This window comes from Charadrius vociferus, unplaced genomic scaffold (genome assembly GCF_000708025.1).
Source record: "Charadrius vociferus isolate BGI_N301 unplaced genomic scaffold, ASM70802v2 scaffold298, whole genome shotgun sequence".
NCBI classification, from domain to species: domain Eukaryota; kingdom Metazoa; phylum Chordata; class Aves; order Charadriiformes; family Charadriidae; genus Charadrius; species Charadrius vociferus.
The window spans coordinates 4113542-4127769 of record NW_009649936.1 but is presented as its reverse complement, the minus strand read 5'-3'; the positions used below and the strand labels follow the sequence as shown (position 1 = coordinate 4127769).

The window sequence follows — 14228 nt, the reverse complement described above, 5'->3', positions numbered from 1 at the left end:
TTTGCAGCTCTGTGTGTTCTCACAGACTGTTCAACCTGTCTCCTTCTGCTGGTCGTTACTGCCATACTTGTCCAGGACAACTTTTTTTGTTAGCTGGGGGTTTAAAGGTCACATCACGACTCACAAGAACATGAATTTTGCTGGCTAGGGAGAACTCCTTCCTCTGTATTCTACAGCACAAAACAAACCACCAGTACTGAACAGATACAGAAGCTTGCTTAGATTTTTGGTATATGTTTGAATAAAGCACTTGGATCATTTAAAAACATTACTAGAACGTAAACCTTTTTGATTGGTTTGCAAGAGCCAAAGCCACAGCACTGATGCTTGGAATTGTTGAAGATAAGCCAGATCCTTTTTGTTTGTTTGTTTTGAAAATGCCCTCTCATAATACTGAATTCATAAAACTGAGAAATACGTCAGTTGGTGACTTACAACTCTCTTGCTACAATAGCAAAGATACCCTACTTCAGAAGCAGTAATGTTTATTCTCTTTCTTATTTCAAGCTCTTATTTCCAGACACTTTGTAGTCATAATTCTGTGTCTCCTTATTGTGATACTTACCTACATTTGTGATGTAGAGGGGAAGCCAGAAGAGGAAAGTATAGCTCACCAGTTTTGCAAACAGAAGACAAAGGGAGAACTCTATGACTCCCTAAGGGAATAAAGGAAATAGGAAGTTAGTATCTTCATAGAGGCTGCTATTTGCTTTCAAAGACCATTATGAGAATGGTTTCTAAGGAGCATTAAGTCTTCCTTTTTCTCTTTAAGAATTCCCAGGAAGCTTTCTTTCCCTGACAGCACAAAGCTGACAATCAGAGCAGACTGTGGTTTTCTCTTCTTGTAATTGTACTGAATTGACCTGAAGAGCGAACACTAGAATGAACAGGAAGGATTTGATACTGTTTGGGACACCTGCATCACTTATTTTCCTCATGTAAAGAGGTTTTTTAATATAGCATTATAGCAGGCTTGGAGTGTATTCCAGAGAAATGGGCATGTTTTTGTGTTCTTTAGATCAATCCTTCAGATGGGCTTATGATGTCCCTTATATTAACTCTTACAAACAGTCAGTTAACCAGTATGACACAGTTCAAATCAGTACGTGGTAAGAATACGTTACAGAGAGGGCATACACCTAGTTAAAATACTAATTTGTTCCACCTTCTTTCCCACTGGGTATATGAAAAGTATGCTTACTGCACAGAGCTGCAACTAAACTGCCATATTAACCTACCTTCATTCCCCTCACCATCTGATATCTTTTTGTTTGAGACAGAATTTCTTAAGTCCCTGGTATGGAGTACTGCAATTATCTGCATGGACAACAAATATACACAGCTGGCTCTACTTCACATACAGCTGTGACCCTTCCCAACAACAGACAGAAAAAAACCTCCAGTTACAGAGTTTGCAGGTGTCAGCAATTATCTGCATGGACAACAAATATACACAGCTGGCTCTACTTCACATACAGCTGTGACCCTTCCCAACAACAGACAGAAAAAAACCTCCAGTTACAGAGTTTGCAGGTTTCAGAAGCAGGAATTTTTCTACCCATTATTTCCGCTTTGCCACTGGAAAAATGGTTTCAGACAGAGGATCAGACTGGACAGAATGAAAGGATGCAGGAATACAATGGTCGGGTGCTGGGAATTTCCTTCCCTACCTTTATACCTGGTTCAAATCAATTTCTATGAAATTCTACTTGTGTATCCCATTGAAGCTGCTAGACTTCAAGTTGAGAGGATAATCAAGGCTGATTGCCCCTGACCTAAACTAAACTTCCTTTCACAAGCAGTCAAAATGTTTGGGCCACCTTAAACTTTTCAATATAAACCATACAAAAGATTTTAAAATTAAAGCTCTTAAAAACAATTTTGAATTGCGTAAAGGGAAGCCACAGAAGGAAGTCCTGAGGCAGAGAAGTGCTTACAGACTCAGCTTGATATTCCATTCTTAACATCCATGTGTCATTAACTAAGACCAGTGAACTATTACCTCATAGGCTGCTCTAGTATTACTTATAATGAGGAGTGGGGGAAAAAAAAAAAATAAATGCATTTACATGGGCACCGAAGCCTAGATGCTTGTAGTTTCTAAGAGGCTACCAATGAGCTTATGCCATCTGCTTACTGGGGAAGAGAGTACTTGTCTTGATTTTTCACTCCTTCTCCGAGAAGGACACACCTTGTCCTGTGTACCAGGATCTGATTTAGCCCATATACACCGGAGATGACAATCGAAGCTTGTGAGGCAAAGTTGACGTCATCTACCACTCCATCTAGAACTTCATGGTAATACGGATTCTGAGGCAAAACCCAATTCTTAGAGGAACAGGCGAGAATAGCACATGTACTCACAGGTATTCGCAAGGCCCCAAGGAAGCTGATAGCTGATGTCCCATGTCTACCTTCCCCAGTGACCTCAGGAATGGCGTTCAGTGACACACTGCAATTTTCACTGTCAATAAGCAAATGCTGCATCTCTGGATCCTGCCATTTCCCCCAGCAACACCATATGAAAAAGAAAGGAACAAGGTACTACTGAGTACAACACATTTCTGTATAAAAGCATGTATTCTCTTCCTCCTGTATAAATATTAAGCCCATTTTTCAGACTCAGTAACATCATCTTATTCACCTATTTAAATACAGACCATCTTTCCAATTGAATTATGGATACTGAGTGCTTTATGTTAAGCAATCACTTATTTTTTCATGTGCCTCTCATTTGAGCATTGCAATCCACAAATTATAAAAGCCTGGAGTTTACCAATAGTTATCCTCACTTTCACCTGCCCGCTGAGAAGCTTACCTAGATGTGTACTCGTGCTAGCTATGGACATATTCTACATACTGTCTTCTTTCTTCCAGTTCTTGCCCATTTGAATAAAGCCTTAGTAAAGAATTAAGCTCACATATATATTTGGCTGTAGGTTAGTACAGATCAAACAGCACATCATTCCATTCCCCATAGTTATTACAAAGATGAAAACTTTCAGATTAAAATTTGGCAAGATGATGGAGGAAGAAAGAAAAAAAAAACAAATTCAAGTGCTGGAAAAATTCAAATTCAATCTGGCTATTTAACACTCAGTGATTCTAAATAAATTTTGTTTTTAAAGAACTCCATTTAGGAGGAAACACTAGGGAACCACCTGGGCACCTGAGCCCAGGCACTTGGTACAATTTTAGAAGCTACCATACAGCATCCAAAACGTTTGTACAGGGTTGGTAAATCGGATGCAAGATTTATGGGAGACTGTTCACCATTATGAAGCAGGAACTAGAAGACAGGGAAAATATCTAGAGAACTCTAACATGGCACCGTAAACCCACGCTATGGCACATGAGTCACTGCATCATCATCGATATTTATCTTCTGCATTACTGAAGCAACTTCAAAACTTGAACTATTTTAACAGCAGTGATTCAAACCATCAGCCATTAACAATAAAAACAAGGAAAAAAAAAAAGAAAGGAAAAAAGGGATGTCTATGTAGTCAAGCTCCCCACTGGATTCAATAGAAGACACGGCTGGATGGTTTCTTAAGTGAATATCTCTTGCACAATTTGCACAGCAAACCTAATCAGGATTGTCTGAGGTAATGCTGCTCGTTTCTCAGACAGGTAGCTCTAAGCCTATTTAAGAAGGGAGGGTTAAATATTGAAGTGGATGTGACCAAAGTCCAAATAACTTATTTAGCAACTCATGCTGGAAATTTTTATCTACAATATGGGATTTTTATACTGCATGTAGCTAAATGATAAATAAAGCAGTTTGTGCTTGGCAGAGATAACATTGTGCAGCCTTGTCAGCATGTCATAGAGTGTGATTAGGCATATGGCAGACTCTTGATCTCTTGGGAAGGATTCATTATCCCTCGATTTGGTGTAATTTTTAAGAGGCCAACCCTCATATAAGCAGTAATGAACACACGGAGGTATTCAGGTCACACAGCCAAAACCACATTCTGCTTTCAATCACTGCATATCCTGAATATTTGCGTTCTTTTTACAGTAATTGAAGAGGTCAATGAAAAATCAGTAAAAGCTGCCATTCCATTGTGCTTGGAGGAGACCAGCTCATAAATGCAAAACATCTGTTGTTTGTGCAGACACAAAAGCTGACTGTGATAATCAGCTCAGCATAACTGTAACACAACCACTGTAAGAAGGTAAGACATACAGCTCCACTTTGACAGGAGTAAGATTACCTTTCGCCACTGGCAGAAAATCAGGGGATCCCAAACAGTGACAAAGAAGGATTTAAAATTTTTTATTAATTTCTTTTTAAAGCCTTGTTAGTGCTCCATATTACAAACACAAACCCCAGCTGGCAGGGTGGAAGGAACAAAAAAAAGAAAAAAAAATTGGCAGGATTGACAACAAGTGCCCTCATGCTTTGTTGTCCGTGTTGTCTCTCACTCCTGCTCACAAGGGAGCACCAGGCAGTGTGTGTGGGGGGTCTGCCTTCCTTGCCCACTTGCTGTGCAGACTCTCTGCACAGGCTGACAGCAAGGGTGCCAATTAGAGTTACTAGCAGAGTTAGAAGAGAAACCTTTGTCTACCAATTTCCTGACTATATTTTAATTGTCTTCATGACTTCTCTAAAGACGTCTACTGACGTTGTTACATTATCTCCCCTTATCTTCCAGCTGGTTGGGAAATAATATTGACAAATGGTTTCCGGGCTGGAGACTGATCTTGGGCAGCTCAAAATGAACATGAATAAACTCAGTACAGAAAGGGTTTAAGCTGGACTGGTCAAAATTATGAGTAACACAAATTTCAAAACCTTTTTATCAACACTGATTATTATAACCTGTGAATGCTGATTTTTTTTTTTTTTTTTATGGGCAAAGGATGAAAAGTACAGAAAGTTTCTATTTTCCTGTAAAAGTCTGAAAGAAGTCAAAAAAAATTTATCCTCTCAGGATATGATGTGCCAAGTGTACAAATACAAAATTTCAAATGGAAATTTTCAATTAGTGTCCATCACAAGATAAAATGTCTTTTATGTCTGTATTTGCCCACAAATGGGCAAATCCAGAATTCAATTTCCAGCGAGAATTACCAGCACTTAGGGTTACAAGTTTTAAGCAGGATTTCTGTGAATAACTGCTCATATTTAGAACCCTCTGTCTCCATGTATAATCCTGTAAGTACATACATCTATTACACTAAAAAGGGAGAGAAGTGAGACTGCAAGGAGGGGACAAACACAGTGTAAGTAGTTCAAAGATTTCAAATGGCTATCTTTAAAATATTTTGCAGTGCATTACTTTTGCTGGAATTGTATGAAGATCACAAGTTAAGATCAACTAAGCATGTATCTTATTCAGCTCAGTTTGCAGTATTTATGTTAGATAATGCTTCATTCCCTTGTCTGAAGTTACGTTTGTGTACGAAGATGGAAGTAGATTTCAGCATAATCAAATGAAGAGCCATCTTTACCCATAGCAAATCTACTGGAAATATTCCATGTGAGCTTTAGAAAGTCTTCTATACTATTTCACAATATGTTATATTTTACCTGAGGTTTGCTGTTTTCCTTAGCATTTAAGGTTGGCATCTGGACTCTGAATCGACACGCACCATTCGGGAAGGTTTTAGAACCCTGAAAAAAAACAAAGCAAACCCCCTCATACTTTTGTTGCTTGTTTTTTAAAGGACTACATTAGCGATAATCATTTCTCCACAACAAAAGCCTTTGTGCATTGTAACATAAACATAACCCCAAATGAAGCATCTTTAATTTAATGACTGTGTATTTGGGGTTTTTAAAGTTCTTTTGCAGACCTATGGCAATGTATATAAAATGCAATCACAAATTTATTTGAAGGCTAACTTCATACTTTTTTCCATATAGAAGCAGCAAACTGAATTCAGAGCATAGTCGTGCCATTCTTAACATCTTTAGCAGCTTTTTCCTCTACTGAACTTCCACTGACATTGCCAACTTAGTTTTTTCTCATAAGCAGATGATCCTAGTAGCAACAGAGAACTTGATTTGCTTCAGGAAAACCTTGATTCTACATTTCCCTATCCCTTTAAGATAAAAGTACATCACTTTAGTTCACGCTCACTCTATTTTTCTAACCCAGAAACGGACTGTGCTCTTGTGGGCAGGAAGGTTAATGAAGAGTCTGAGCACCTCCAGCATGCTCAGTACAGAAGTCATGGCACCAGGCTGTATTTTAGGTCCCAGATGGGTCTGCTTTTTATTCTTATTAACAGGTGCGTCAGTAGTGCAACAGACAATTCACACCAGAATTGCATCCATTGGAAAACATCATTCTGAGATCCTTGGTCTAAAAAGATTTGCTGGGGTCATGAAAGTTTGTCCACCAAATAAAATATACAACTTCAAAGCAGGTTTGCAGTCAGGTAGGGATAACCTTTTGCTAAGACCACAAGAGACACTGTGCGTTCCTCAGGGATGAGATGTTTAAGTGTCCAATCACACTCTGGATGCCACATTAAAAAAATCAAACAAGAAAACCCAAACCCTGCCCCAAATAAAAACCCCAAAACCCACCACCACAAAGAATAAAAGAATGCCCATCCTCACCGAACACTTTAATTCAAAATTAATCACTAGGTAATTCTTTCCCAACAAAAATACAAGCATAGGTATTGCAGCATTCTTTAGACAAACTGCCATTCATCAACCAAATCTCCTAAAAAGGCAACACATTTTTGAGGATAAACTAAAGTATTTCTGCTGCTCAATGCAGACCTGAGGTACAAGCAATCTTGGGCATGTATTCCCCAAAATAAACAAACACCACTCAAACCTCCAGAGTCTGATAAAGCCGATTTTTAAATTTTATCTTACAGAAAATTAGACTCTTGTCAAAAAAGTGATTTACAATAATCCATGGGGAAGAAAATCCATTATCTAGAGACAAGACATCTACATCTGTATTCAGCAAATCAGCAGAGAAAAAAATGAAAGACTTTTTCATTTGTCTGTCAAAAATAAGATTTACTGTAGTAAGGAGGAAATGTCTGGGGAAATGGACCAGACCGAGAGACTGCACATCTAATACTTAGACTTCTTTCTCCTTTTCAGAAGATAAAAAATGCAGCCTGGTATCTTTTAAATGCACAAGCACTTCACCACAGGAGTTTAAGAGAGCTAAGTTTCCTGGAAATGCAAAGTCAGGTTAAAGAAAGTTCCTAGAACATAAAGACAGGTCTGTATGAACATGCTGCAACTAACATATTTACCTATGAGAAAATCCCCGAAAAGTAAAGTGAGAAAAAACGAGAAGCAATAAAACCAGTTATAAATCATCACATTTCACAATTGCCAGTAAATCTACTCTTTAACTTTCCTTATGAAATTGCACCAATGCTTAATAAAGCACATTGACTTCTTGCTTGCATTTGTCATAGGTATCGCCTTTTGGAAAGTCATAGATCAAGCCCCCAATGCTAGCATTTAAAAGCACTTTATTGTACTCAAATATTTGTTTTGAAATAAAGTTCAGATTCATAAATCAGAGCCAAGGTGAATACAAGCAAAGGAAGCACAGCCCAAGAAACCAATGAATGAAGAATAAGAACCATGCATTCAAAGCTCTGGGCCTGGCTCTCCGCCTCTGCTTCTGGACAACGCAGTGAAATCTGATTACTCACCATGACAAACTGTGTAGAAATATTTGGCTCATGATTGTGCTGCAAACAAACAGTAGACCAAATTCATCCAAGACAGCAATATCACACAGAGATGAATCTGATCTATAAATCTTAATATAAATCGATGCTAATTCCTCCCCTCATGTTTAACATTTTAGTTGTGCTTAAATTTAACCAGTCTCATTCTTCCACAATGAGGTTCGGCTTTTGGCACCAGCTGGCAGAGCTGCCTGCACCTAACAAAGACATCCGTCCAAAGTGACCTACTACAGCCTTGTGAGCTAAGCAAGTACGTACGTTTCTTGAATTTCTTAGAAAAAACGTTTCTAACTATCTGCAAAAGCACACAGATTGTTCAGGTTGCCACTGAAATGACTGAGCAAAAAAGGACAGCTAGTATTTTATGCCTGCCTTGTACAACATGGCTGAAATTTTTTGTTCCCAGTAATAACAGTCTGTTTTATCACGTGAACCTTCCTTCAGTTAGCAATCTTTCTCTTCTTTACAATCAGGCATGGTCACTACCACATCTGCATTTGTAGATCATCTTGAACTTCTGTCTTACTTTACTAATTTCCTTACTTCTAAAACCACCCTACCCGCAGAGAATAGAAGCTGTGAGCGCTATTCACTACGGATTTAGAATCCATTGTATTTTGCAGACCACACAGATCTGAAGAGAGGTATCTGAGTAATTCAAATGGCATACAGCTTCCCAAGACAATGGCAAATCTTAATCTGAGAAAGGTCCAAGGCAGATGGGGAAGCACTTTTATAAACCTCCTACAAGATTTGCAGATGTGAGTATATGGAACAGGGAAGGAAGAAGGGATGCCTTTTGCTCTGGAGAGCAAGGTTTCCAGAGAAACAGAAGGTCAAATACATCCCTACACAATGAGGCTGCACCTGGAGCAGTGATCTTGCTGGTGGTCCTAGAAGAGATTAGGTCAAATGGTGGCAAATCTTAATCTGAGAAAGGTCCAAGGCAGATGGGGAAGCACTTTTATAAACCTCCTACAAGATTTGCAGATGTGAGTATATGGAACAGGGAAGGAAGAAGGGATGCCTTTTGCTCTGGAGAGCAAGGTTTCCAGAGAAACAGAAGGTCAAATACATCCCTACACAATGAGGCTGCACCTGGAGCAGTGATCTTGCTGGTGGTCCCAGAAGAGATTAGGTCAAATGCTAGCCCCCTTTCTGCGCCTGGGGGAAAGGGTGGTGAATGGAAAGGGAAAAAAGCTCCCAAAATACTAAATTTTTGCTAAAAATATCACGGCAAGTAGATATTGAATGTCAAATCGTTCTATACCAGCTTCTTGAGACATATGAGCAACATACTGTGCAGAACTCTTTAGTTATGCTTTCTAGTAAAAAGGTATTTCAAACAAATAACAAACATTTACTTCAGTAAAGCTTAACAGCAAATTCTGTAAACATTATGCTCTAGGTATTATAAACAGCAGTGTTCATGGGAGCATTTCTGAACTACATAAAAGCTAAGGAAAAAAATGCCTCTTGTTAGAAGTCTCTAAGAGTCACTTAAAATATTCTCATACTTGACAGAAGTTACCTTTAAGAAATGAAAGACAATTAAACGAAAAATACGGAGTGCATTATGAGCACACCTTATCGCACAGTAACAAACTAAGAATAGGAGTTCCACAGACCATTAAAAGTATTCAGAAGCTTTATCAAGAGTACTTCATATGAGGAGAAAAAAAACATTAACTGGCAAAGAAGAGATATCACAGACTAGAAAAGCTGCCTTTGGTTCCTATTCAAGAAGAAGAGAGCATTGAAAATTTTAAAAAGCCATCTATCTGAAAGTATTGAGGAGGGTGGTAAAAAACAGCAATCATCCCTGTACAACCTGCGGGACTTGCAACTGAAAGGTATAGTTCACATATACCTACATGTGCAGATAATCTCCCTATCTTTGGAAAACATGTGGGATTCCCTTGGGACCTTCCCTCCAATGCTTTCCCCAACAACCCTGATTTGCCCTCACACATGGCAAACCTTAAGACCATCTTTGCCAATCTCCCCCTACTATTCTTCCAAAGAACTAGTTGACAATGTGTCAGACCTGATTGCCCACAGGTCCCTGGGAGCCAAAAGAGAACAGCCTGGATCGACACGCTGCTCTAGGTTTTCGTTAGAGACAAACACATACCAGAGTCTTACAGGACATGAAGCAGAGATGAACTTGCAAACACACTCCTAAACAAAACTGGGGTACAAATGACATTCTGTTACAAGAAGTTATACACAGCCGATCTTCCTAATGCTCTCTTTTTTTGTTCCCTTTCCTTGCTTGTTCTTTTTCTCTCATTCTGTTCAGATTGCCTCCCTCTTCTTGGGTCAGAGCTACATGAGGGAAGAATGGAAGGAATTATCTCCTCACATAGTAGCCAAAGCTTTCTAAAGGCACATCTTTTTGCCATTGACATGGCTTTCTGCATTACTTAATTTTGAGTACATAAAATGTCTTATGAACTTGTGGTTCAAAAGCATCGGGCAAACATCTCGGTACCAGAACTTAACCACTTCCAACCTACTTTTAAAAGACTGTTGTGAACAACCTTACAGTAATACTTAAAGAATAATCTTTCATTTTAGATACAATTAAAAGTTATGAGTTTTGCTCCCACAATGGCACAAGGAAGTATACACACAATGTTCAGCAACCCACAGTAAGCTTAGACATTTGCACACACACGCTATTCAATCCTGCCTCAACAATGCCTTGAGCGGTCAATCTCTGATGCTGGATTTTCAAACTCTTGTCTCAAGAGAGTCACATTTTCCCTTGTGATCAAGGCAGTATGTGTTCCACAGTTTGTGTGTGTGAAAGTATATTTACAGCTTCATGAAGCTGCAAAAATTTAAGCCCTTGAAGTATAAGCTCTCATACAATAGCAAGATCCACTGCCTTGATGCCAGTAAAACATGTGATCAATGCGTTCTAAAAACTCACTGTATATTAAAAAAAATCACCTACGTATAAACAGAAGCTCCACCCTTGAGGATTTAAAAATCTGACAGGCGAGCCCTAAGCAATTTGATCCTATATCAAATTTAGACATACTACAAGCAGAGGGTAGGACCATACAATGTCCGGAAGTCCCCTGCCTTCCAACCCGAATTATTCTGTGATGCCACAAAAACTAAAGCATTGATTTGTCATGTTACCCATACCACTAAGCACAGATTATTTCTCTCTCTTTTTCACAGCTCTTCATTAATGTTAGTTTTGGTTAAATATTATATTATACTATATCATGACTACACTCACTGTCACAGACGGACTGATTGCTGCAATCTCTTCACCTTGGCTTCATATCTATCCCTTGCTGCTTCTTTTCCCTAGCCATGTGCTCCTACTGTCCTTCCCTCTATCCAAGGGCACATCCCACCTTCCCATCAGCTCGCAGATGTGTGGTTCACTGACGCTATGTCAGCAAAAGAGCTGTTTGCTTTTTACTTTCTGCAGTGCATAATACAGGGTTCTCAAACAGTGAGATCATCACAGGATACGGTTGGCAGCTATATGCCATACCTACGCAAGGAAGGCAAGAGCAGGAGATAGGTCAAAATGCTCTGAAGATGGCTAGGAAGACTGGAGGAAAGTAAGAGAACGCAGAAAAAAAAAGATGAACAGTTTTTACTTGGTTTACTGTAGTAAAAGCATCCATTCAAAAACTTTAGTTAAAACAAACTCATTCACCTCTTGATTCACTTTGCTTTGACAGAAAGTAAGCTACTGGTTTACCAGTGAAGCACAGAAGACCAATCATTCCCTCAAGTATAGGGTCAGTTATAACAGCTTGGCACAAAAGGGCCATGAAGATTATCTGATTTCCAGAACTATCATAATGAGTATGTGTATTAGGAGGCAAAAATCAAAATAGAAAAAACATTCACTTACACTGGACGGTGTGCAGGAGCAACTTATATCTTTAGGATCTGAAATACAATACCATACATAATTAATAGTGAAAAGAAGCATAATGAATATATCTTAAAACATTTACCAGTAGTGTAATTTACCAATAATAAACCAACAGCACAGATAACACAGAAGTAGTCCTGGTAGAAATGTTTAACTGTAGCTTTAAGGAAAAGAAAAGGGTGCTCCATTGTACCCTTCCCATTCCTATGGCCACATTAAGAGATATTCTTGCAGTCCAGCTCATGACAACGTTCTAGTTACACCTGCAGAACTTTTTGCTTCCTGAGATAGGATAGTTACAGTAAAATAAGCATTCATACTAATATCTCTGAGTCTACATAGGGACAAGACAGGACATTCCTTTTTAAATTCCAATTTAAAGTGACAAAACTTGCTCTATCAGGTGATTTCTGTATTTCATAGCACAGAATATGGATGGCACAGGTTGAATGGTAGCACAGAATATACATTGCAGCCAGGTGGGACATTGTGCTAAGATACACTTGAACAATTTATAAAAACAGGGAAGTAATGACAGGGCAGTGGACTGAATTCTGAAGTGTTACTTTCTCAGATATGCCACAGTCTGAGCATATAAACTCTTTAGACGTACACATGTTCTTCCCCGTCTAGTGTTCTAGAAATTCCTAGAAGTTCTTTAATTATTGGCATTGATTGAAGAACGTACTTTGCACTGGGTCATTTAGCTTAAACAGCTGGTGTTCTTTACCCATTATGAGCCCTCCACGGTTCTATCTCATTAAAGCACTTACGTTCAATAAGAAACAGGAAACAAACAATCCCCATCACAGCAATGATAACACCAGGCATCACGAAGGAGAGACCCCAACATGTAGACACCCAATAAGCAGCAATTAAGGATCCTAAGATATTTCCCACTGAAGTGTGTGAATTCCAAATTCCCATGATCAAACCTCTCCTGCATTTAACAAAAACACAAACGTTTCTTATTATTCCAACAGTAAGCATTACTATCTTGAGAAAAGTGTATAAAAAATGACTGTTCATCTGTGGTATCATCAAAACATTTGCAAGCTTATTGTTCTTTAACTGGCCACTTCTTTATGCTACAGTCTTTCATCTGGCAATTTTAAGGCACCTAAATAGTAATAAAGTGGTCTAGATACTTCTCTGTGCATGACACAACTCATCCTGCTTTTAATGGCATTTAAAGGCATCACTAGAGCTTGCAGATTTCTGGACAGAGTTTCTTTGATAAAAACAAGTATGCAGATGTTGTGTAGCATATGCATGCTAAGTCTAATGCTTCTGGGAATGAAAGTCCTCCTGGAAACACATCGCACTGATAATCTGATGCTTTCAGGATATAGTTAGACTTATCATGCAGAAGGAAACAATCTGTACAGGATAGGTAAAGCAAACTCAGTATTTTCTGATCACATTCTGGACTTGCTAGGCACTAGTAGAAGATAACACCTGTGCAAGCTTGGCTAACAGACACATCAAACTGTTGTCTGCCTGGAAATCCTAGATTAGAGCTGCTATAGAATAGGCTCCAGCCAAGGTAATGTAAAGCACAAAAGTCTTACAGAAGTCATGACGTGAGCAGGGTTCCCCCGCCTGGGAAGTCATGGGAAGTCTGCCTTGCCCTCAGCGGGAGTTTACCTGGAGCAACCTAATTTGAACTAAATCAAATCTTTTCCTTTGGCTGAAGACAAGATCTAAAAAGTCTGCTCGTGTTTCACAGCATTTGTACATCTTCTTAACTATCCCATGATTTTATATAGAAAGCATACACTTAATTTTCATATGTCCTTCTCTGGAACTGATTGACAACAATGTTCATTCAATGGTATGTATCTACAATGGATGCCACTACAGTAGCAATACTATATGTATCAACCATTATCAGAGCCAATGGATTTAGCACACAAAATTTATGGAAAACTCCTGTATGGTATGACAAAATAAACATTATGAGTAATCTCTATGCAGGATTAAGGAAAAAAAAAAAGAGATTATTTCAAAAAAGCGACAAAAAGAAAGGTTAAATCAGTTCCCATATGTATTTTGTTTTTTTAATTAAATGTCAAGTTTCTTTGTGTTAGAAAAAAACACATTAGACAAAAATGATACTTTTAGAGTTACACCCTGACAACTGCTTTGAAACACAGATGAAAACACAGCAAATTCCACATTAAAATGGCATAATAACAACCTTTATTAAAAGTCATTTTAGACTGATAATATTTGCAGGAATTTTTCTTAATTCAATTCTGAAATATTTCATCTGAAAAAATAAACATAAGACTAAAGAGCTACCACAGAACACTGCTTTGACATGAGAGAGAATATTTCAAACCGATATATAAACTAATCAGTGTAACAAAGAAAACTCCTCTCAAGGATCTACCTAACTGCCTGTTTCATCCCAAAAAACACTGAAGCAAAAGATACTTAAATCAACTATAATATTACAGCACAGAATGTGTTGATTTGTACTTCCAAAACTTTGGATTACGTATTATTTACCTTCCTTTTCCAAACCAGTTGCCAATACATGTAACGACACTCGGCCAGCCAGTAGTTTGCACCAACCCATTAGCTATCTGAAAGTATATAAAAATAATAATAAATAAACATA

General features: G+C 38.4%; 1 protein-coding gene across 1 annotated transcript in view; it reads right to left on the bottom strand.

Moving 5' to 3' along the window:
- SLC37A1 (solute carrier family 37 (glucose-6-phosphate transporter), member 1) overlaps positions 1-14228 on the bottom strand; it is a 33230-nt gene that overhangs the window by 9092 nt on the left and 9910 nt on the right. Inside the window, exons 6-11 of the mRNA XM_009891381.1 lie at positions 14117-14193; positions 12376-12542; positions 11579-11616; positions 5540-5623; positions 2365-2496; positions 566-656 (exon numbers count right to left, since the gene is read on the bottom strand). Coding sequence (XP_009889683.1) covers positions 566-656; positions 2365-2496; positions 5540-5623; positions 11579-11616; positions 12376-12542; positions 14117-14193 — 589 coding nt within the window. The remainder of the gene's footprint in view (positions 1-565; positions 657-2364; positions 2497-5539; positions 5624-11578; positions 11617-12375; positions 12543-14116; positions 14194-14228) is intronic.